Raw genomic sequence first — 26113 nt, forward strand, 5'->3', positions numbered from 1 at the left:
CTATAAAGCAAAGAGCTCTCTTCTCAAGTTGGCATTATGAGAGAAATTTTTTTTTGGGGGGGGGGCATCATTCTAAATGCGAGAGTAACATTGTAAGGTTGGGCAGATTTAGCATTTACAAAGTGTTATGAGTCAAGCAGAAAAAAATTAATGTTTAGAATGAAAAAAAAAAAAGCTTTCTTGAAGGCTGAAGAAGCTATGAACGTAATGAGTTTATGCAAGAATAAGCTAGACGTGGAGGTCAACCAACAAGAGAAACCGATCTTGGCTGGTGAGAAAAGTGTTATAAAAAAGTGAGAACGAATGATGCACAGTCTTCTTTCTCAAAAATAAGGCAGAGCTGTGTTTTGGTAGCCTTAAATTTCACTAAATTATCTTCATTTCAGAAAGGCTAAAACATTGGTGTCTAAGGCATTATTATTATTATTATTATTATTATTATTATTACATCACACCTCCAGGGAGTCCAAAGACTCATCAAGGGAGGGCATCTGTTCTACAACTCTTTGTCTCACTACTCCACCAACCTTCATCACCTAACACTAACGCCATCTACCACCGACTACCACTACTAGTGCTTTCAAAGACCATCACAAACATCCATGCCCACGGCAGGATTCGAACCCGCAGCCTTTTGGATGGAGAGCGGATATGCTATCCACTCGGCCAACCAGGCCAGCATTAACTACAGATCTTGAACCTTGAATCATCCAAGTACTACAAACTTTGTGAATAAATAGGAAGTGAGTGTCCTGTCATTAGTAAAGCTATGAATGCAAATGGATGTTAGTCAGAAAAGATCATTGATATATATAGGAGAAAAAGGCAGATGAAAGCACTAAGCCTTGGAGAGGTCTAGCATTGATGGAAAAATGAATAGTAGAGGTAGTAGAAGTTCAGTGTAGGTGGAGACAGAGAGTTGTACAATAGGTGTTGTCCTCCTGCGATGAGGCTTCGGACTCCTTGGAGGTGTCACAAATAATAATGAATAAGTAGATGACAGGGAAACATCCACCATGATGTGCAATGAATGACCAGAGAGGAAGCTGGCAATCCGCTATCCACTTACAAAAGGAGATCATAAGATAGTAGTTTTATAAAGAAGGTTGCAATGCCAGACTCATTCCAATGCTTTAGAAAGATCAAGAATGACCATATGAGTTTCTCAAAATTATTCCATGGTTTTGTATCCAAACACGGGTAAGGTTACTGAGGAAGTCCTACTGTAGAACAAAAATCTCTGGGTAGTGAAGAAGCTTGTTGTTGATAACCTTCTCCATATATTTGTTGAGAATATTTAGGTGAAGGCAATGGAATGATAGTTTGATAACTGACTTTTATCTCCCTTTTTAGCAAGAGGAAGGATAAAAGATTGCTTCCATGTTGTTGGATAGATGTAGATAGACGAAATATGAGCAAAACAACTGGAAAATGACAGATGTTAATTCTGGGGCACAAGCTTTTAGTACAAGTCGAAGGATACTATCCGAGTTGGAACACTTACTGGTATTGGGGCTATTGGGTATTTTTCTGATATCCTTCTGGTAAAATATCAGACAAGGCATTCTGAGAGTGGTTTATGAAATAGTAGGAGAAAATTTTCCTTGGTCATCTAAACAACAGTAGAAGGAAGACTGAAGCCAAGAGGTCTGCCTTATCATTTGGGAGATTTTGCCATTTTTCCATTAAGATGAGAAACAGAGAGAGAGACAGACAGAAGTGGAAACATAGTACGGCAGAGGTTTGCTCAAAAGTCTTGGTAAGGGACCAGACAGTTTGGTTATAAAATATATACACGTATATTGACAAAGAGGCAAGCTTACTGTATGTAGCCTTTACATTTGTTATGATTTTTTGCAGCTGTCAGGCTGTAGTATAAGATGAGCAAAAGTCTGAAGTTTGTAGTTTGAGCCATTGAGTATGTTGCATTTTTAGCTTGGATTGCACTGCCACATTTGTTGGTAAATCTAGACATGCATAAGGATTCACGATTTTCAGTAGAATGGAAATAAAGACATTCAGCCGAGCAAGAGTATTTGTTATTAGATCAGAGCAAGTGATTAGGAGAATTAGGATTAGGAGAACAGAAGCAAAAGCAAAAATCAGACCATACAAAAGAGGCATATTAATCCCAAAGGTCATCCAAAGGCCATTTTAGTACCATATAATACCAGGCTGAGACTGGCTGGTAGAAGAATGATCTATAGAAAATAATAATTGACAGGGTTGAAGGCTGTGGAAGAATGATGAAGATTATCAGGAATTCTAGTAGGGTAGGTAATTTAACAATTTACATTAGATTACTATTACTATTATTATTACCATTATTATCCCAAGATCCCCATGGAGTCAGACTCATTCATCGTGGGAGGTCCCTTTGTCATACACACACACAGCTCATCATACGAGGGTGGTCTGAAACATTCTCGGCCTCAAACATAGATGGCAACACTATCGGCATGTTTTTTTTTTCTAAGTTGGTACATCTGTCATAAGCATCCATGTGAAATTGCAAGTCATTCTATCAAGTAGTTTGTTTTATGCAGCTATCTGAAGCAAAAGAAATAGATAAAACTGAGTACAATGGAACCTTGGTTTGCGAGCATAATTTGTTCTGGAAACGTGCTTGTAATCCAAAGCACTTGTATATCAAAGCGAATTTCCCCATAAGAAATAATGGAAACTCAGATGATTCGTTCCAAATCTTAAAAATATTCATATAAAAATTATTAATACAAAATACATATACCTTTGTATATCTTATATATGTATACCTTTTTATATTTTTATTATTTAAATGCAATATACATAAAGTAATCGAATTTATTAATTACAATACAATTACATATTACAGTAATTGTATTGGGTAGGACGACTTTCATTGTCACTAACGGAATCACTGCTATCTGTTGACTCTTTTTCTTTTTGTGCGACTTTAACAAGGAACCTATCCAATGACACTTGCTTTTTCCTGCTTTTGAGGATTTCATGGAAATATGACATTGCATTGTTGTTAAACAGATTCATCGCTCGCACTGCCACAGCCTTACTCAGGTGGTGCTTTTCTATAAAATTTTACATTTTGTAGAAAATGCTGTTTTCCTGCTGTTTCCCACATTTTACACACCTCCCTAATCTCATTTGAAGAGAGGGATGTCTCCGTCTTTTTCTCTTCCTCCTCAGATGAGATCTCCTCCATAACCTTTTGTTGTTGCTTGCAATGCAGATCCATCATTCGTTGGTGGTAAACTCCTGGCCATGTTCCTCCACCAGCTCTTGAATGTCATCCTCATTCACCTCCAGTTCCATGGCAGCTCCTGTTCATGAGCAAACCCCTTGACGCAATCAGACCACAGTTTTCTCCAAGCAGAATTAAGGGTTCCCTTGGTGACCCCATCCCAGGCTTTATCGATGATGCAGTTTACAATGTGGAAATGATTTTTCCAAAACTCTTGGAGGGTAAGGTTAGTTCCTTCAGTCACCTTGAAGCATCGCTGAAATAGTGCCTTGGTGTAAAGCTTTTTAAAGTTCGAAATGACCTGCTGATCCATGGGCTGGAGTAACGGAGTAGTGTTGGCAGGAAGGAACTTGACCTTAATGAACTTGAATTCTTCCAGTAAGTCGTCCTCAAGGCCTGGAGGATGAGCAGGAGCATTATCCATAACCAGCAAGACTTTGAGTGGCAATTTTTTTTCTAAAAGGTATTTCTTCACTGTAGGACCGAACACCTCATTAATCCATTCAACGAACAAGATACAAGTGACCCAAGCCTTGCTGTTGAACCTCCACATAACGTTTAACTGGCTCTTCTGCACCTTGCATTTCTTGAAGGCTCGTGGATTTTCAGAATGATACACAAGCAGGGGCTTGACTTTGAAATCACCGCTTGCATTAGCACACAGCAAGAGGATGAGATGGTCTTTCATGGGCTTGTGACCGAGCATTGCATTCTCTTCTGCTGTAATGTAGGTCCTCTTAGGCATCTTTTTCCGAAAAAACCCCATCTCATCACAATAAAAAACTTGCTGCAGCAGGTAACACTTGGAAACCATGAGCTTCTGGAACTCGACAACGAACACCTCAGCTGCCTTTGTGTCCGAACTCACAGCCTCACAACACTATGGATTCCACCTCTCTTAAAGTTATCAACCATCCCCTGCTCGCCTTGAAGCCTTCTTCGTTTTTTGTAGACGTACCTGGCAGTTTACTTACGGGGTCGGTGTACAAGGCCTTTGCCCCTTCTCACAGCTCAAGTTCTAGGTCACAGTATCACCTGCTAGTTGCTTCTCGTTTATCCACACCAAAAGCAACTTTTCTACATCTTCCAGAATACGTGGCCATTGCTTTGATACTCTCGTGATTTCTTTTGCTACATCTAGCCCCCTTAGTTCTTCTTTCTTCTTTAATACTGTGCAAATCGTTCACGTAGAACTTCTTATAAAATCTTGCAATGGTGGCCACTTGCATGCCTTGTTCGTGCTTCCTGATGATTTCCTTCTTAACTTCCACCGTAATCATCTCCTTCTTCTTATCGCCTTCCTTTTCAACCCTTTTCTTCATTGGGGCCATTGTCGTAGTACACTTAATAAAGAACAGTCACTACATTTGGGCACAAAATAAAAAAATGCTTTATGCACACACACACGTGGTCACAACGCTAGCACGAATGCTGACTATACGAATGAGGTATGCCGACTGAGACCGAGCATGCGAGATGATTACCCACAATCCCAGGTGGCTTGTGATCACATGACACTCGGCAGACAAAGCGTATAGGTAATACTCGTATTGCAAGACCTCACTCGATTATCAAGTTAAAATTTATTAAAAATTTTTGCTCGTCTTGCAAAACACTCGCAGACCAAGTTACTCGCAATCCAAGGTACCACTGTATTGTGCGGTTATAAAATTCTTTGTAAAAGAAGGTTAAATGCCAAAAGAAATTCATTTGAAGTTCATAAAAGTTTATGGGCACTCTTCTCCTTCATTTTTGACAATTAAGAAATGGGCTGCCAAGTTTAAACGTGGCAGTACCAGCCTTGAAGATGATCCATGTGAAGGACATCCAAAAATTGTAACAACACCAGAAATCATTGATCAAGTGCACGATATGGTATTGGATGACTGGTGGTGAGTCAAAGTGCATGAAATTGCTGAGACTGTTGGCATTTCAAAAGCACGTGCAGGATATATTCTGGATGAAGAATTGCAAATGAAAAAGCTTTGCTCAAGATGAGTGCCACGCTTGCTCACACCAGATCAAAAACACACTTGCATGAAAATCTCTGAAAAGTGCTTGGAGCATTTTAACAAGAATAAAACTGATTTTGGCCGTCGATTTATTACTATGGATAAGACTTGAATTCACTATTACACACCAGAATCCAAACAACAGTCAAAACAGTGGACAGAAGTCATATGCAGACTAATTGTTCAACACAAAGAAGACAAAGTCAGTTCCATCAGCAGGAAAGGTCATGGCATTGGTGTTTTGGGATTCTAAAGGATTAATTATCTTGAAAAGGGTAAAACAATAACAGGGGAATATTCAGATCAGGGGGGCAAAAAATCATCTTTCATCAGGGCAATGCACTTGCCCACAAAGGTGTTTTTGCAATGGGAAAATTAAAGAATCTTCATTATGAATTGTTGGAACATCCATCCTATTCCCGAGATTTGGCTCCCTCTGACTTCTATCTCTTCCCAAAAATAGACTCTTCCTCGCTGATCAGTGTTTTTCTTCGAATGAAGAGGTGATTGCAGCTGCAGAGGAGTATTTTGCAGATCTTATTGAGAACCACTACAGGGATGGGATAATGGCACTGGAGCATCACTGGAATAAATGTATTAGTCTTAAGGAAGATTATGTTGAAAAATGAAAATAATTTTGAAATTATAAATTTGTTTTTTCATTGTTAGGCCAAGAACTGTTCAGACCACCTTCGTATATAAGCAGTCAACTTACTTACCTTTATATTTTAATCCTTAGGAAATTATACAGAAGTAACGTTGTATGTGTATTATTTTATGTCTATTTATAATAGTGCTCCTTGTGCAATAGTATATGGCAATCACTGTACTAATGGCAGCCATCTTGTCACATGAGTTTCACTATGACTCTCAGCAATAGCATGCACATTACTTGTAGGCTTTGGAACAGTTGTTGCTGGGTTACAGGAATGCCAGCAAAAATCTCATTCTCCTTGTCCCTTTCTTCTCTTTTTAGCTGACAAGCAAGCAAAAAAGAGAAGAAAGGGACAAGGAGAATGGGAAAGGAGGGGCAAAAACTATCAAGTTAAATTTTATGATCTGAGAAAAGTTTTCATATGCATCTTTATCTGCTCTCCAATGAGGAATTACAAATTAATATTGAAGGATGATATAATGCATCAAGCCTTTGTGTATCAGTGAGAACATTATGTGTTTTCAAATGGGAAGTAAATGGCATATGCTCCATAATATGAAGTGGAACTTTAACATGCATTTAAAGTTCTTTTTTGAAAAAAAAAAGAACTTCTAAGTTCTTATTCTTATTTTAAAATTGCTCAAATTAAATGCTCTCTATTGTAAAAGAGATTATCTTCATGCTTACTTCACACAAAGAAGAAAAGATGTTTTGTCATGAAGAATGCTTGATAGAAGTTATATGCAAGTAGACATAAAAGGGGGAAATAGTGGCAATGATTATGATTCAGTGTGGTGTAATGTGGAGGTTGAGAGGAAGACATATTTAGTTGAATGTTGGTATATGCCTGGGAATGCGGAAGGTGGTGATGAAGAAATGCATAAACAACTTGGATTAGTGAACAAAGGAAGAGTAATTATTATGGGTGATTTTAATTATGGTGGTATAGATTGGAATGAAGAGACAGCATTTAGGAATAAGGAAAATTAATTTCTCAAATTCTTGAGAGATAACTATCTCAGGCAACATGTAAAGAAGGGCACATGAGGATCAAAAGTTCTAGATCTCATAATTTCATCAGAGGATGTAATTGTTAGGGGGGGGGTTCACACTTTCCTCCAGTTGGTGACAGTGGTCATGAAGTAATCACCTGCGTTGTGACTAGTCATATGCAGACTTTTGTGAGGAAAAGATATATATGGAATTATAAGGCTGCTGATTATAACAAGCTTAGGAGATAGCTTGGAGCTATAAAATGGAACAAGGAGTTGAGTAGTAAGGAAATAAATGCACATGGGAACTGACAAAGAAATACATAACAGCATCAATGTGCGAATGTATTCTGAAGGCCAAAAGGCTGAATAAGGTAGATGTAAAATGGATGAATGTGGAGCTTAAGCATGAAATCTGGAAAAAGAAAGTACTTTGGAGGAAGTACAAATTGAATAATGGTAATAATCAGTCATATGAAAAGTATAAAGAACAAGTCAGGAGAGTGACTCATTTAGTAAGGAATACAAAAGTAGAGTATGAGTAGAAATTGGCAAGTCAGGCAAAGAAAATTCCTAGAGCGTTTTTTAGATATATGGCAAGTACAAGGAAGAATGATCATGATATGATGAAGTTAATGGATGAAAGTGGTAGAATGATAACTACTGCAGAAGACATTCTTGAGGGATTCAATGATCAATTTATAAGCGTGTTTCATCCTGATCAGGATGGAATCATGAGGTAATTAAGTGTAGAGGGCATTGGAGGGGGGTGGCTTAATTGTGAGTGAGCAGGAGATATTTGAGGAAATAAATAACCTTGATGTCAATAAGACAATAGGATTTGATAACATATCACCGCACATCTTAAGGGAATTTCCAGGGAATTGGTAGTTGCACTGAGCACAGGTTCGAAGGGAGTGGAAGAAGGGTAAAATTGTTCCACTGCATAAAGGCAGTGATAAGGCTGTAGCTTCAAATTATAGGGCAGTTTGTATATCTGGCATTGTGGTGAAGGTCCTGGAGAGATTGTGAGAAGTAGGATACAGAAATGGGTTGATAACAGCAGTATTCTCTGTGGTTATCAGCATGGGTTTGTTAAGGGGTGATCATGTTTCACTTACTTACTTGTCTATGTCACTACTTCACTTACTTACTTTACTATGTCAGTACTATAATAAGGTGACAAATACCTTGGACCAGAAAGATGCATATATAATTATACTTAGATTTTGCAAAGGCTTTTGATAGACTGCCACCCGACAAGCTCTTAAATAAATTGAAACAAATGAGATTGGATAACAAACTTCTGAGATGGATCAGTGACTGGCTGTTGGATAGGTATCAGAAAGTTGTATATGGGGGTGTAGTATCACAAAAGAGAAAGGTCAGTAGTGTACTGCAGCTGTTTGCAGATAATAAAAACTGGGGAGAGCAATGCAGAGTCAAGCATATGTTATGGCCTTACAATCTCTCATCTCCTCTACTTCCATTAAAGTTTCCCCACCAAGTGTATACTTTGCATCCCATTGTTGCTTACCAAATCTCAAACCTTACACATTGCAACATTGAACTATAGTTCCACTGACTTGAATAGATTGCATGGATGGGCAGGTAAGTGGAACTATCAGTACAATGTTGCAAAGTGTAAGGCTTTAAGATTTGGTAAGTAACAATGGGATGCAAAGTATACACTTGGTGGGGAAACTTTAATGGAAGTAGAGGAGATGAGAGATCTGGGAGTGATGGTGGACAAGGACCTGAAATTTAGGGGCCACACTGCACAAGTTGTGAAGACATCACATTAGTTAATGGCAATGATGTGGAGGACCCTGACATGCAGAAATAGAGAAGTTATGATTCCATTGTGAGGCCTTGTTATAATCCATATGAGGCCTTGATCAGGCCTCATATGGATTATTGTGCACAGATTTGGTCACCGGCTTTTCATGGTGACGAGGATATGTTGGAAAGGGTACAGAGAAAATTCACAAAGGTAGTCACAGTCTTTGGAATGTGGAGTACGAGGACAGATTGAGAGAATGTAAGTTGCAGAGCCTCATGAATAGGAGGAAGAGGGGGAATATGATTGAGACATATAAGCTGGTCAGGGGTTGTTATCAGGTAGACATGGAAGAGATTTTTCATAGAATGGGAGAGGGAAGTAGAATAAGAAGCCATTGCTTGCTGGAAACTCTATAAGGAGGGTGTGAACAGAGGAGTGAGGAGTAGGTTCTTTGCATGGAGAAAGTGATTGGTGAGTGGAATGCATTGCTTGAGTGTATTGATTGTGAAGACACATTGAATCAGTTTAAGGAACGTTTAGATGATTATTGTGTGCAATAGTGTGTACCTCTCCCCCACAATGAGTCTCTGACTCCATGTAAGTCAAATTTTAATAATAATAATAATAACTTTTACATGAAGATTATGTTCATTTTTTGTATGGTGTTCAATATCCTTCAGAAATGAATATATTTAATTGTGAGAGGTAGAGAGTTGGACAATTTTTCTTTGAGATTATATTATGTAATTCTAGAATGGCAATATACAGGGTGTTCGGGATAAATTTGACATATTTATAATTAATTATATTTTTCCGTAAGTTACATGTATTAACACACACTTCTCTTCATTTAAAAGTTTGGACCCTTCTTCATTCATATACAAGATGTCAGAAAGGATGGATAGCTGGAACCCACCTGAATCATGGAAGAGAAAAACTTGTATCATGATGATTCGTGCCCGCCATCAAAATAAGGATATTACGACTGCTGCCCAATGCTCCCTGAATACAGTAAAAACAATCAGGCATGAACTAGAGACTTGCAATGGTGACTACGAGGATGTAGCAAGAAGAAAGATCCCTAGCAGACGATCTGATTGCGTTCGTACAGCAGAATTCCTCGCAAATCTGCAGGAACAGGTGTTGAAGAACCCTGGCATTGGAATTCGGGCTTTGTTCGTGGAGTTGCTAACTGTAGTCAAGCCCTGGATAACAAGGGTAGCCAATGGTAGGCCGTATGTATGGCAGCAGGATTCGGCCCCTTGCCACACCTCTGGGAAAAGTCAAAAATGGTTGTCTGAAAATTTCTACGACTTCACCAGTCCAAATGTTTGGCCTCCAAACTCCCCAGACCTTAACCCCATGGATTATTTTGTATGGGGCGCAGTTGAAAAAGACACCAATCGCACTTCCAGTAATACAAAAGCCCAGTTAATGGATAAAATTAAAACAGTTTTTGCGGCCCTTCCCAGGGAGACTGTAGCATCAGCTTGTTCGAGGTTCCGAAGCAGAATTGAAGCTGTGATCGATGCTAATGGTGGTTATTTTGAGTAAATCTTGTTGATAGTATTGTAATTAACTCTGCCTGTAATGTTTTTTTGTCAATTCATTAAATTTAATAGATACAAAGAAGATTTTCTTTTTCCTTACGAAACTGTCAAATTTATCCCGAACACCCTGTAGTTATCCTCTGTATTTAATCACAATTCAAAAAATAGATATACAGGATAGCTAGAAATTAATTTTTAATAATTGTAATTCTATAAATTAAGGAATGCCAAGAAGTAGCCCAGTCATGAAATGACTTCACACACAAATTTTGTTTGCTTGCACTTTAATAAAGGATGAAACCAAGAATATAATTTCTTGGCATCTTTAATTTATAGTATAACCAAGTGGAAAATCCTTCGACAAAGAATTGTAATTCTTTGTCGAAGAATATGTCAGATTTCCTTAGAGAGATAAAGTGAATAACTTAATATACAGTTGTTGAGAGGTAGTTACAGGGTTGACACCGGAAAGTTTTTTTGCTTGGTGGAACAGGGGCCATCCCTGGATGTTACAAAAGGAAGCTGTGAGCAAGAGGGTGAGGACTGGTTTCTTTTCATTGAGGGTGGTTGAATTGTGGAATGCATTGCCAGATGGAGTGGTGAGTCAATGAGTTCAAGGCATGGTATGATAGACTTTGTGTTTTCTAGGAAGGACCTCCCACAATGAGTCTTTTGACTCCATAGAGGCCTGAATCATAATAATAATAATTATACAAATCAAGTGGATATTAAATCCAGCATTATTTCAAAGCTGAATATGTAGAGTCTATGAAAATTTCATAAAAAAAAGTTGACCAGAGAGCTTACTGGAATACTGGAATACACTCACCAGCATTCACGAGTTGCCCTAGTATGGACCATATAGAAGACATGAGCGCTTGCTCAAGAGTCCATATATTCACCTTTTATTGGTCCATTTTGATAATGCTTCACTAGTCTGACAGCTATTTCAAACTGGTTGGTTCACCTCAGAGACCACACAGAAACCTACTGGATAATGCTGGATTTAATATATACTTGATTTATATAATTTTGCATTGCTGAACCAAAGCCTTTTAGCTCTTTATTTTAGTAAATACTTTACGCACTGACCAACAGTTCACTTATGAAAAATACGCCTCTCTGACACTTCAAGTTCCTCAGTACTCAATGAGAGTTTTTTCTCTCTTATTTCTTCTGGATCTGGCTCCCGCTGAGAGGAACTTAAGATTTCGGGGGGAGTGAGTGGAGAGTTTGTCTAGAGACCAATTTGAGTCTCTGGGGACTGGCGTTTTCTAGCAGAGCTTCTATCTCTGCTAGAAAACAGGTGGATGCTTTTCTGTGGAATATGAGCAGTTCTGCTCAGTGGTAGGGTGAGCCTGTCACTGAGTGGAACCAATGCTGAGTCGGACAATCTTTCAGTCACTTGTAAGGAGTGGTGTGAGGGATCGCCTAATTTCTTGATAGATGCTTTACTTAAACAGTGCCTGATCTCTGAGGAGAACCAACCAGTTCAATATATATATATAATATTTTTGTTTTGTTTTGCTTTATATTTAATCCTTTTTTTTTACTTTCTGCACTGTTGATTCATTGATTATTTGTTGAAGTTCTTCTGCAGACTTTCCTAAAAGCACAATGTCATCAGCACATTATAGGCAATTTAGTTCTTTCCCATTTACCACATTTCCTCTATTTTACCAATCCATCTTTTTAAAAATTTCTTCTAGGGCTGCTGTGAATAATTTAGGTGAAATGGCATCTTGCTTTTTGTATAGCAAATTTCATATTTATTCTTGATTTTATAGATGCAGTTGAATTTTCATACATATATGACTAAGTATAACAACCAGAACATGTCTATCATACTGAACTTTGAAATTACTGGAACAAATATTATTATTATTATTATTTTCTTGACTACCATGGAGTTGCACGATTCATCATGGGAGGTCAACAATATCTATGATACTACTCCTAGATATTGTTTGCACTTTCACTAACCTCTCAAGCAATGCATTACACATTCCCAACACATGCAAAAAAACTTACTTCCTGCCCTTTTTACTCACCACTTCCTTTTGTAACTTCCAGAGATGGACTCTTGTCCTTGCTTCTTCCCCTCATTCTACCATATGAAAAATCTCCTCAGTGTTAATATGATAATAACCCTTCAACAGCTTAAATATCTCAATCATATCCCCTCTCCCTTTGTCTTCTATTCACCAAACTCTGCAGTCTGCATATCTCAGTCAATCCTCATAATCAACATCACTGGACAGTCCTGATATCACTTTTGTTATCCATCTCTGCAGCTCTCTCCAAGGCTACTTTATCCCCTTCAACTCCCAGTGACCAAATCTGAGCACAGAAATCCAGATGTGGGCTGATCAAAGGTTTACACAATGGGACCACCACACTTTTATTTCCAGTGGCCAATGTCCTCCTCAACACTGCAGCAGCTCTCTGAGATATCTTCACAACCTTTGCAATATGTCCTTGGAACTTCAAATTTCTATCTACAATCACCTCAAGATTCCTTGCTTCCTTCCTCCACTTCTCACAATGTTCAATGTGAGAAGTGTCAAATGCCTTTTAAAAATTACAAAAATAAAATGACAGTGTATGCCTTACCCACATTCATTGCTCTTATTACTCTATTGTAGAAGGTAACTAGATTACTAAAACAAGAGTTCCCTTTAACAAATCCATGCTAGCCTGCATAAATAGCATTGCCCTCAACTGCATTCTGTATTGATATGTTAACAGTTTCTACAACATCTTAACAACTACAGAAGAAATTACAAACAGGCCAACAGTTTGATACTTCCATTCTGCCACCACCCTTTATTTGTTCCCAATTTTCCAGCTTACTCAGATCCTCTCGAACAGCCAGAACATCAGCACTATTATTAATAATCCTTCCAAGTCTCACATTATCTGCAAACAACTGAATATCTCCCTGTAGTCCTGTGACAATATAATTGACATAAAGATTGAACAGCAGCGGTCCCAGTAATGAACCCCTGTGGAACTCCACTTGTAACCTTCCCACTCTCTGATACTGCTCCTACATATACAACTCTCTGATATCTATCAGAAAGCCAATCACCAATCTAATCCCCTAACCTGATATCCAAACCCATATGATGCAACTTAAAAATCAACTTGTGATGTGATGTGACACCCTTTCAAATGCCTTGGGAAAAAAAATGACAGCATATGCCTTACCTTCATCCACTGCTTTTGTTACTCTATTGCAGAAAGTAACCAGATTACTAAAACAACAGTGCCCTTTAACAAATCCATGCTGACCTGCATAAATAATATCACCCTCATCTGTCCAATTCTATATGAGTTCCTGCCAATTTCTCCAAAATCTTATCAACTACAGAAGAAATACAAACAAGCCTATAGTTTGATACCTCCATTCTACCACCACCCTTATGCAGTGGCACTAGTTACAATCCTTCCACTCTCCAGGGAAGGAGAGTGGAAGGATGGTAGACTTTCCTGTAAGAAAGAAAAGAGTAAGGACAGGAAAGTCCTGTCTCCTGTAAGACTTTCATCAAAAGCCAAGTTAATGGTTCAGTTAGTTCTATAGTACATTCTCTAAAACACATGGCAAAATTTCATCTTGCCCCTGCCCCACTGACATTTACTGTAATCAGTATTTGGAATATATCCGATTCGTTCACTTCTAACACTTCACTACTCATTATCCTTCTAGGAATAAAGTGACTCTAATTATAGTCACTTTATTAAAATCTTTATTAGAGTGACTCATGGTCACTCTAATAAAGTGATCATTAGATCATAAAGTCATCATAAAGTGCCAGTCTCCTCTCATGTTCTAATTTTTCTCTCCTTACTAGTAATTTTCCTAGCACAAGCCTTATATTCCTAATGCAACTGTCCTCCACCTTAAGTATCTCCCATGCACTAATGACCTTCTTCTTTTGTCCATTGTACTGCTACAAGCTGGTTTCTATGGTGGTCACTCACCTTATAATTCCACATACACTCTTTCTGTTTTAATACCTCCATGTGCCTATTCATCGTCCAAGTGAGAACTACATGGTCACTCTCACCAACAGGGGACAAGTATGACATCTTAGTCACATTCAGATCTTCTGATGGAAAAAAAATTACTGAAGAAAAATTAAAGGGATTTGAAAACAATAACAAACAATAAAAACTGAGCAACAAAATCTTGACTAGCTCAGCTAGGGAACCATGTAGTGAAGTTGTGTCAAACATAGAAAAATGATAATGCCAAAGAAGCTGATGAAAGAATAAATCATATAATAGTAGAATTATGTTTTATTAAAGTAGACAATTTGGAAGGAAATGTCTCTTCTCATTTTCAGAGTTTATGGTGTGAAGTTGAGGCAAGCAAAACTCCTATCCACTATAAGGATATTTAGTGGATGTTGCTACAGGCCAGGAAGCCCAGAGGCTAATGAGTAGGAAATGTTTAGGCAGATCAGTCTTGTGAGTGCGAAGTAAGTGATCATTACTGAAGATTTGAACTATTGTAGTAGTATAAATTAGGCAGAAGAAATGGCATACAGAAGTAAGAGAATGCAATTTCTGGAATTCTTGAAGGTCAAATGTCTCAGGAAACAAGTACTAGAGGAAACATGAGGATCAGAAGTTTAGAATTTGGTATTAACATCAGAGGATCTGACTGTAAATTAGATGTCAACTTCCCTTCTCTTCCCTGCTCCCAAACTGATGAAAGTAAAAAAAAAAAAAAAACAGTCTTAATTTTGGAAGATGAATAGACATGCAGAAGTATCAAAAAGAAAGAAACATTATTATTATTAACCTCCATGAGTCAGTACACTTATCGTGAGAAGCCCACATGAACAACATGTCTATCATATTATACTTTTAAATCATTTACACTCCCTACATTCACAATGCACTCCAGCAATACATTCCACTAACCAACAGCTCTCCATGTAAAAATTCTACTCCTCATACCCTTCTTCACCACATCTTTATACAACTTCCAGGGATGACCTCTCGTTCTTCCAAACTTGCTCTCCTCTCTTTTTTTTGTAATTCCTTCTGTATTAATCTGGTAGAATTCCTTAATAAACTCGAAGGTCTCTATCATACCTCCTTTTTCCTCATATCCATCAAACTCTAATCCACATTCCCTCATATGTAATATGCAAATTATGATTAATTCTTCCTTATGTCAAAAATCCTATGTTACTGTCACCTTTTGTTTTTGTCAATCCAATGTGACAAGCTACAAACACATGGCATATTAGTACTTTTTAAGCCTCTTCAGATGACAGTGGTATGTAGAATAGAAAAGCAATGAAAATTACATATCATGTAAATATAATTACATAAATAATATGCAAACCTGGTATGAATATATTAAGAAACTTGTTTAAAAATATGTATTCAATAAAATATTTATTTTATCTGCAATAGTTTCAAATTACCATACACTTACCCCTCCTCTGATAAAGTGCATACCATTTTTCTAAAAGAAAAAAAAATCTGATTTATAATTTTTAACTATACTGACAAAAATGTATTACCTTGATAACTGTTTATATATTTTTAATATTAACAATTTTAATTAAAGCGATGGTGAATTAATAGTAACCACAGTTTATTTATTTATTTATTTATTCGTGTGAGAAGCAACATAGTTCAAATACATATAAATTTACAAAAAATAATTGATTATATATTGGAATTAAAAAGAAAAGAAAAACAACACAATTTACATCATAAGTACACAATGTAAAAGTACACTAGAAGGTCCATCAAATTTTTGTTACCCAGAATTTGGCCAGATCACAAGCATTAGGTGTCACATTAATCAAATTGTCCATTGTATAGCTAAAGGGACATAACCTACAGTTCAAGAGGTGAGCCATAGTTTGCTCCTCCCCACATTCACATAGGGATGATTCACATGAGAGTCCCCACTTTTTTACATTATCCTTGGATCTTCCAATGCTGCATCACAGCCTATTTAAAGCTTTCCATGTAGTCCAGTTTTCTCTGTGGTACAACCCAATCTGTAAAGTGACTATTTCTTGTCTTCCATGAAGTTAGTCTTGATTTTTGGAGTGGTTCAGTAAGGCTTTCGGTGGCATGAAGAAAGCTTTTCCTGGATTTTAACCATTGATGGGCAGGTTGGTATTCAAATAGGGGATGGTCTGTAGACACGGATGCCTTCAGCCTCTCATTTCTAGCTGCCATCTCACATTTAATATCTGGAGGTGCTATGCCAGCTAAAGAATAGATTTTTTTCATGAGGTGTCAGTCTCAAACAACCAGTAATGAGTCTACATGTCTCATTTAAGGCAACATCCACTTGCTTAGCGTGGCAGGATCTATACCATACAGGGCACGCGTATTCTGCAGCCGAGTAACATAGAGCTAAGGTAGTGGTCTTTATTGTTTGAGCTTGTGTTCCCCAGGTAGTGCCAGATAGTTTCTGGAGAATACTATTCCTTGCAGTTACTTTATGTTTTGTATTTATACAATGTCTTTCATAAGTGAAAGCATGGTCTAAAATTATCCCTAAATATTTAGGTGTTGGACAATGATCTAAGTGAGTGCTCTCCCAAGTTATATGTAGTTTCCTCATTGCCTGTTTATTCTTTAAATGGAAGGTGCAGACTTGATTTTTTGGGGATTAGGTTTCAACTGGTTTTCACTATAGTAATGGCTAAGTTCAATCAGTGCTTCAGAGAGCTTTTGTTCTGCACTCTCAAAATGATCCACCTGAGTGACAATGGCATGATCATCAGCATAGATAAAACTTTTTGCATCTTTGGGGAGAGGCTGGTCATTTGTATAGATGCTAAAAAGCATCGGAGCAAGAACACTGCCTCGAAGGAGACCGTTCTGATTCCTCAAACGACTACGTTGTCCTTGAAATTCAACAAAATATCTTCGATTCTGAAGAAGGCATCTAATTAGTTGAGTTACCTTATAATCTTTCGTCATTTTGTACAGTTTACTTAACAAGATGCAGTGGTTTACCATATCATAAGCAGCAGTTAAGTCTATGAAAACTACCCCTGTAATTTTCTGGTTCTCAAAACCATCCTCAATATATTGTATTAGTTGAAGAACTTGTAATGTGCAACTTTTCCCAGCTCGAAAGCCAGCTTGTTCAGGGATTAGGAGTGGATCAATTATCCTCATTAATTTTTCGAGGATCATTCACTCAAGAATCTTATATAGATGACACAATAGAGAAATAAGTCTATAATTTTTGGGATCACTTGCATCTTTCCCTGGTTTGAGAACTGCAATAACTCTAGTTCTTCTCCAAACTTTGGGTATTTTGCAGGTATCAATACAATTGTTGAATAAATTCAGCATCCAGTCCTTGGTTGCAGGATCAAATTCCTTGATTTGCTCAATACAAACTTCATTCAGACCTGCTGCTTTTCCTTTCGTACAAATTTTAATTGCCCTATTAAGTTCTATTGTAAAGGGTTTGGAGAAAATATTTGTTTCTTTTCCATATTCCCTCTGAAGACCTGTCTTTTGTATTCAAACTGGATTTATAGGTTTGCCACTTTTAAGAAGCTGGTATGCTATTTGATTTGTGGAGACATTAGAATGTGTCGAAGTTTTGTTTGGGTCATTGCTGAGGTGTCTAGTAGCCTGGGGGCTACTAGACGCCTCAGCTTTGCTTTGGCTACTCCTTCCTATATCTATTTCATACATTAACTTTATCCATTTTTCCTGTTTTGCTTCAGATATGGATGTAACAACCTGTTATCTGCTTACGATAGTTTCATCACTAAAAAAATCTCTTTCAAATAACTTGCAGTATTCTATCAGTTGAGCAGTCATCTCGGAAGTTAATTCTTGGAAATAGTTAATTCTACATCCTCTTGGGTGGCTTCTCAGAAGCATTTCCAAATGGCTTCAATGAATTGGTCATAGGCCTCTGGAATTGGGTTAATGTTCTTGATTTTCTCATCTAATGAGTTGGAAAATTTTTCCCAGTTTGCCTTTTTAAAATTATATCTTCATCTAAAGCGAACAATCTGTAGTCGGATTGCTGCTAGTAATTGACACATTATAGGTCGATGTTCTGAATTTGGAATAGGCATACAAAACAGCTTTTACACACTGGTGGGCTACCTTCTCACTCACAAGGATGAGATCTGGGTTATAGCCCTACTTCCATCTTCTGCTGTAAAATGAAGAAGGATTTTTACTATCATGCATAAGGGGATAGATGGTATGATTCAGCCTATTATAGCACAGCCTCTCCATTCATATCATCTTGTGAGTAACCCCAGACACTACTGTGGCTATTAAAGTCACTAATAAAGAAAGACACTTTAAGATTGGCAGGAAGTTTAAAGGAGAAAGCTGCATCTGGAGGTTTGTAGAATGGAATAGATGACAGATTTACTCAATTCTACAGTGATTATCTCCATGTCATCCTCCTCTGTAACAGATGTTGCTAGGATCTGAAGGTCTGGTCTAATGGCACTGCCATATTTGCTATGGGAACATTACACTGCCAATTTCATTCCTGAAATTTTTGGAGTTGATTTATATCTCTGTGTGTTTCCTATATACACAGTATATCACAATTTAGTTCTTGACAAAGTTTATGCAACAGTTCTTCTTCATGTGCTGAGAGATCCTCTATATTCACAGAAATTATTGTCATTTTAGACTCTGATAAAATCTAGTCCCATCTTCTGAAATTCATAGGACGCTCGTGAATCAAGCACAGAGACATGTATAAGAAGAGCTCCTGATCGGTATAAGTTTTCTAGGAAAATAATTAAATATATATGCGTAATTCTTTGAGTAAGAGAGGCTGTAAATGTTGTGCGCTACCGGTTTTATTAGTGTGGGGGATTTTTTTTTGCCAAAACTTAATTACGACGTTGTGATTATTAGACTTAGTAACCTGCAAAAAATGGCGGCGGCATTGTCATTCCGTGACTTTAATTTATATTTCAGTCGTTTCGTTAAGTGTGAGGTCTGTTATATGTATTCTTTCGATTACATAAATGATTTGTGGATATTTGGTGAGGATGGAAGGAGGGTGTGTGCGAAGTGTGACCTGAACGAGGAATTGATGAATGCAAATATGAATTTGATGACAGAAAGTGTTAGTAGTGAACTTGTTGTGGGGAAAATGAGTACATTTGAAAGAAAAGGATGGTGAGAAAGAGAGGTGAAAAAATGTTAAAAAATCAGTAAAAAAGAAAAAAAGCGATTTGAAAACCGTAATGGATGTTAAAAGGGACGAAAGTGAGGGGAAAGTGGTGGAAGGAAACGAAATTAAGAGAATGAATGAAACTAGAAATGGCATGACGCAGAAATCAAAAGTAAAAAAATTGAAAGAATGGATGATAGCGAAAAAAGAATGAATAATAGCAAAAATTTGATGCATGTTGGACTGAAAGTACAGAAACAAAGAAAAATGAATGAATGTGAAAATGTGAAGAATGATAGTGAACGTTGGATGCATGTTGGACCGAAAGTACGGAAACAAAGAAGGATGAATGAGAGTGAAAGTGAGAAGAGGGGGGTTGAGAGTTAGAAAGTTAGAAAGATTGGATGATAGAGAGAATGTGTGGCGAGATTCGGAAGTTGAAATGGATTGGATGAGGCAAGAAATGAAATGGATGCAGAATGAAATTAAGAAAATTCGGGTAAAAACTATTCAAATAAATAATGATGGCATGAAAGAGATAACGAAAGATGAGCGAGTGATGTTGTACGGTGACTCCATTATTAAAAGTGTGTTGGATGAGAGGATGCACAAGGTATGTTTTCCAGGCAGTAAAATGAGTAGAGTGATTGAGGCATTGGATATGAGGCAGGAGCGAGCAAAGGAGTTAATGGTTTTAATTGGTACGAATGATTTGACTGAGGATAAAGAGAACATCATAATGGATATCAGGAGCCTGCTTAGAAGGATAAAAGAGAATAGTGTGACAGGAAGGGTAGTTAGCATGTTGCCTATATATGACTGTGGTGAAATGAGGTGGAGAGCAAGGATTATGCAGTTTGTTAATGTGTGGAATGAGTTTGAGGGACGAAGTGAGCTGTATAGGAGCGATGGGCTGCATTTCAGTGGTTATGGTGTGAGTCGCTTGAAGAGACTTCTGCTGGAAGGTAGAGAAGTGAATAGAGAGAATGAATCAGATCGAGTGGGAAGTGATGTGGAAGAGTGGGAGAGTAAGACAGGAGAGATTGAAGAGGTGGTTATGAATGGGGAAGTGAGTGGTATGAGTATAGAAAATGAGAGAATGGGTGTGCAAGAGGAGCAGGGAAAAGGGGAGGCTCAGGGTGGACAGGGGGAAACAGCATGAGAAAGGTGGATGCTCCAAAAGGAGGTGAGCATGTGTAAGCAGGAAAGGAATGGGATGATCAGGGATCAAGAGAAAACAGTTGGAATTGAAAAGGGCTTTAAAATGAAGAAGCAGAAAGGGAAATGGCCCCAGTTGAGCATGGAGAGATCATATCGAGTGAGTGGTATCAGTGGAACTAACTGTAGATCCAGAAATGAGCTGTTGTATTTGTATACAAATGCTAGAAGTATAAGAAACAAGGCAGATGAAATGGTTGCACTAACTGCATCTGTTCACCCAAAAATGGTCGGAATAAGTGAGACATGGTTGAAAAAGGATGACATCCTGACAGGAATAGGGATGGAAGGGTATGATGTGTTTCGTGAGGACAGAAGAGGTAAAAAGGGAGGGGGAAGGCTATTGATGATAGAGAAAGAGTTATGTCCATATAAAGTAGAGATGCAACAGGGAAATAGTGCCAGTGGTTTTGAGTGAGGCAGTATGGTGTGAGATAGAGGTGAATGGAATCAAATACTTGGTAGGATGTTGTTATAGACCAAGTAATGCGGATGGTGGTGATAATGAAAGGTACAATCAAATTAGCCAAGTAAATAAGAAAAGGGTGATCATTATGGGTGATTTTAATTATGCCAAAATGTAGACTGGAATGATGAGATAGCAACTGAAAGTAAAGAAAATGAGTTTCTTGAGTTTTTGAGGGATAACTACCTCAGACAGTATGTAACAGAGGGCACATGAAAATTGAGGGTCTTGGATTTGGTCATCTCATCAGAGGATGTAATTATAAATGAGGTGTCAAATCATCCAACAATTGGTGAGAGTGACAATGAGGTGACTACCTGGGTGGTTGCCAGCAGTGTGAGGACCTCTGTGAGAAAAGGGTATATGTGGAACTACCAGGGGGGGGGGTGAATGATTATGAAGAGCTCAGGAGACAGCTTGTGGGTGTAACATGGAATGAGGAGTTAGCTGGAAAAGAGATCAATGCAGTTTGGGGGATTTTCAAAAACTATCTAGTAGATGCAATGTCTAAATATATTCCAAGGGTGAGAAGGTTAAATAAAGTAGGTGTGAGATGGATGAATAAAGAGATTAAGCATGCGATACAGAGAAAGAGGGCATTGTGGAGGCAGCATAAGCGAAGTGGAAATAACCAATTCCATGAGGTCTACAAGGACCAGGCAAGGAGGGTGACTTGGTTGGTGAGGGTAGCTAAAGAGAGGTATGAACAGCAGTTAGCTAATGAAACCAAAAAGAATCATAAGGAGTTTTTTTGATATGTAGCCAGCAAAAGAAAGAATGATTATGGAAGGATGACACTGATTGGAGAAAATGGTATAAAGACAGCTATTGTGGAATGTGTGGTGGAGATACTTAATGAGCAGTTCATACAGGTGAGCAAGAGGTGTATGGGGAGCTGAGTAAACTAGATGTTAATAAGGCTGTGGGACTTGATAATATATCACCAAGTTTTCTGAAAGAATGTGACAGGGTGTTGACACCTGCCTTGACATATTTTTTTAATAGGAGTCTTGCACTCAGTCAAGTTCCTAAGGAGTGGAAGGAGGGCAAGATTGTGCCACTTCATAAAGGAGGTGATCGAACTCAAGCATCAAACTATAGGCCTATCTGTGTGTCAGGTGTTGTGGTTAAGTTGTTGGAGAAGCTTGTGAGAACTAGAATCCAGAGTTGGGTTGATAACAATGGTATTATCTTTGATGGACAGCATGGATTTGCTAAAGGGAGGTCATGTTTTATTAATCTACTTACTTATTACAATAAAGTGACTGACTGATTCCTCAGACAGAGGAAAAGGATACACAATAATATATTTGGATTTCACAAAGGCTTTTGATAGAGTACCTCATGATAGGTTGACAGTCAAATTAGAGCAGATGGGGTTGGATATTAGATTGGTGCACTGGATTGGAGACTGGCTATCTGATAGGTATAAACAAGTTGTGTATAGCGGAGCGATATCCAGGAAAAGGAAAGTCACTAGTGGAGTGCCTCAGGGGTCTGTTTTAGGTCCATTACTGTTTAACTTGTATATTAATGATATAGGTGAAGATTTGGATGGAGATATTCAGTTGTTTGCAGATGATGCAAAGTTGGGATGAACCATGAAGTGTAGTGAAGATGTTGTGGCCTTACAGGAAGACTTGAATAGATTGAGTGATTGGAAATGGGGATGTGAATTCAATGTTGCAAAATGTAAGGTATTTAAATTAGGAAAACAAAGATGGGATGCAGAATTTATGCTTGGTGAGAATATATTGTTGGAAGTAGAGGAAATAAGAGATCTGGGGGTGATAATGGATAAGGATCTAAAATTTAGATGCCACATCGCCAAAATTGTGAAGACAACACAAAGGCTTCTGGGAATGATGTGGAGGACACTGACTTGTAGAAGTAGGGAGATTCTTGTTCCTTTGTATAAGGCTTTGATTAGGCTACACATGGACTATTGTGCCCAGATTTGGTCACTGGGTTTTCAGAAGGATGAAGAGATGTTGGAAAGGGTCCAAAGGAGACTGACTAAGGTAGTTTCTGACGTCTGGAATGTCGAATATGACAAGATTGAGAAGATGTAATTTGCAGAGTGTGGTGGACAGGAGGAAGAGGGGAGATATGATAGAGACCTACAAGTTGGTAAGGGGTTGTTATAGGATCAGTGTTGGAGAAGTTCTACAGAAAATAGTGGGAGATCAGGGGAGAACCAGAGGTCATCCCTGGAAACTGTATAAAGAGGGTGTTAGTAGGGGAGTGAGAGAAGCAGGTTTTTTTTGTGCAGAGTTGTGAATGATTGGAATGCCTTGCCTGAGAATGTGGTGTCTGCAAAGAGTTTGAATGTGTTTAAAACACGTTACAATGAGCTGCGTGTGTGATAAAAGGTCCTCCCAGATGAGTCGTTTGACTCCATGAGGCCTTGGGGTGGTAATAATAATAATAATAATAACTGTGTAAAAGTTGCTTCTGGAGCAGAAAGATCAGCTGGTGTTAACACCATTGCCCAGGGGATACCCCAATGCATAAATCACACAGTCTATTAGGAGGCACCTTCCATGTCCCCTAGTAACCACAGCGAGATAATAGAAGTTTAATGGACATTTCCAGAAAAATGTCACTCCTCTTTTTGAAAAGATATTAAGGTATCAGCAGGTATGCAGATATTGCAAATTATAATGCAATATCTTTCATCAGATGGTAGTGAATATTTAAGAAATCTTTCAAACAAGAATCATCATCTTCATTAAATTCATGACATTAAATGTACCAGAACAAAATTTTTAGTTAAAAATATTCTTACATAATGTAGGATTTTTTTTTCTCTCAGATCATTTTACAAAGATATATCATGCAGGTGGAGATTTTGCAGTTGCGAATGCTCCAGGGGAGTGGAAAGAGGGTAAGATAGTTCCATTGCATAAAAATGGCTCCACAAGAGAAGTAGAAAACTGCAGACCAATTAATACATCAGGAGTGGTTGTTCAAGTATTGGAAAAGTTGGTTAAAGGCAAAATCCAACATTGGTGGAAAGGGATGCAATGCTCTATAGTGGGCAGCACGCTTAATAAAAGGTAGGTCCTGTCTTAGTAATTTATCCACATTTTATATTAAAGTGACAGAAGAACTGGATAAACGAAATGGCTATTGCTGTACTTTGACAGAATACCACATGGAAAATTATTATACAGGTTAGAGCAAATAGAAAAGGATATGAGGACATAGAGGGGGGGGGGGGGGTAGTGGCTGACAAACAGGCACCAGAGAGTAATATACAGTGGAGTGGATTCTAGGAGAATGAGGGTGACTAGTGGAATACCTCAAGTTTCTGTACTAAGGCCACTACTCTTTAATTTGTATATCAATGATATAGGGAAGGATTAAAAGGAGATATTTTGTTGGTTGGTGATGATGCGAAACTAGGAAGTGAAATAGCATATAGAGGCGATGTCGATATCCTGGAGGTTGATTTAAATAAATTGGTATTGTGGGAAAAGGATAATAATGGTCAATTTAATATTGCAAAATGTAAGGTTATGCACTTCGGGTAGAAAAAGATTGCATATGGTGTATCATATTGATGGTACTGGATTGCAGGAAATTGATGAGGCTATGGACTTGGGGACAATGGTGAATAGAGGACTGAAGTTCAGAGGGCATATTACAAATAATTGGTAAAATGGCTCAAAGGATTACTTGGATGTTGAAAAAACATGCTAACCAGTAAAGAGATAGGGAACTTATTATTCCTCTTTATAAGGCTATGAATTGGCCAATTCTTGACTACTGTGCACAGATTTGATCACCTGAGTTACTTAGAGCAGGCAGTGATAGAGATGATTGAGAGATGAGTGACTAAGCTGGTTATAGGTCTGTGGAATTCTCCCTATGAGGATAGGTTGAAGTTTTGTGAGCTACCAAGTTTAGTTGCTAAGTGGAAAAGAGGATACATGATAGAAACTTTTAGGATATTAAAGGGGACTTATAAAATCAATGCAAAGGAAATTTTTCAATATACGACAAGTAGTCAAAGAACTAGGGAGCAGCCGTTGAAGTTGTGCAAGAGTGTAGTAAGTAGGGGTGTGCGGACCAGATTTTTTTGCATAACAAGTAGTGAGTGAGTGAAATGGATTGCGAGAATTGGTTGTGAGTTCTCTGACAGTGAATAGATTCAAGAAGAGGTATGAGAGGATTTGTGTGTATGATGGTTGATTTGGGTCTCCCACAATGAGTCTCTGGACTCCACAGAGATGCCATAAAATAATAATAATATTATTATTTTACTATTTTTAGAAATAGGATTCTAATGTCTTGCAATCTACACTAATAATTCCTCAAGAATATGGTTTAGTCTCAATATACACACCAAAGTTGGAATAGGTATGTCTCCACAATGAATTGCCCACTGAGCAAAGAATGTTGAGTAGCACTGCTTAGAAATTAGTTCTTCCATTCTGGTTGGCTACAAAGAAATGACTGGTTATCTTTCTAAGAAACATCAAAACTGGTTTGAAAAAAATGACAGGGATATCCATCTTTTGATTAATAGGCAATGAAAAACATTGCATGTTGGCAAAATAACATCAAAGCACACATTAAAGAAAAAAAGGAACATTGAGGAATAAAAGCAAATGTACAAAGGAGAATGTGACTTTAAAATAATCAGTGGTAGTTGCAGAAACCTTGCTGACACTTGTGACTATCATTGCTTTTCAGTGCCATTCTCTGGACCTTCTGCACATATTCTAAATCTCATCCAAGCAAAGGGATCAACCCCTCTTCAAGGGTAGAGCCTCTATCAATGCTTGTTGGAGAAAAGATGAATCTCCTCAGTTGGAACAATTATTATTGATGAATTTCTCACAACAGTCCCCAAATTGGCCAAAAATACTATAAAAAGTCAAAAGGACTTATAGGGAAATAAATTAAAAACACTATGTTTATTTTTGAAGTAAAACTTTAATTCCAACATTCTAAAATGTTATTTTTCTTGCTTTTCTGTTAGCAAAATCATCGATTTCATCACTCACTCAGTTGCTGTTTTATAGACA

The 26113-nt window shown here is 37.8% G+C and overlaps 1 protein-coding gene across 1 annotated transcript in view; it reads right to left on the reverse strand.

Annotated features, from left to right (window-relative positions):
* LOC150094345 (proto-oncogene tyrosine-protein kinase ROS-like) overlaps positions 1-26113 on the reverse strand; it is a 719271-nt gene that overhangs the window by 598834 nt on the left and 94324 nt on the right. Inside the window, exon 4 of the mRNA XM_090412445.1 lies at positions 15686-15715. Coding sequence (XP_090268571.1) covers positions 15686-15715 — 30 coding nt within the window. The remainder of the gene's footprint in view (positions 1-15685; positions 15716-26113) is intronic.

This window comes from Typopeltis vanoorti, chromosome 22 (assembly GCF_054136105.1).
Source record: "Typopeltis vanoorti isolate ZY-2024b chromosome 22, IOZ_Tvanoo_1.0, whole genome shotgun sequence".
In the NCBI taxonomy this organism is placed as follows: Eukaryota; Metazoa; Arthropoda; class Arachnida; order Uropygi; family Thelyphonidae; genus Typopeltis; species Typopeltis vanoorti.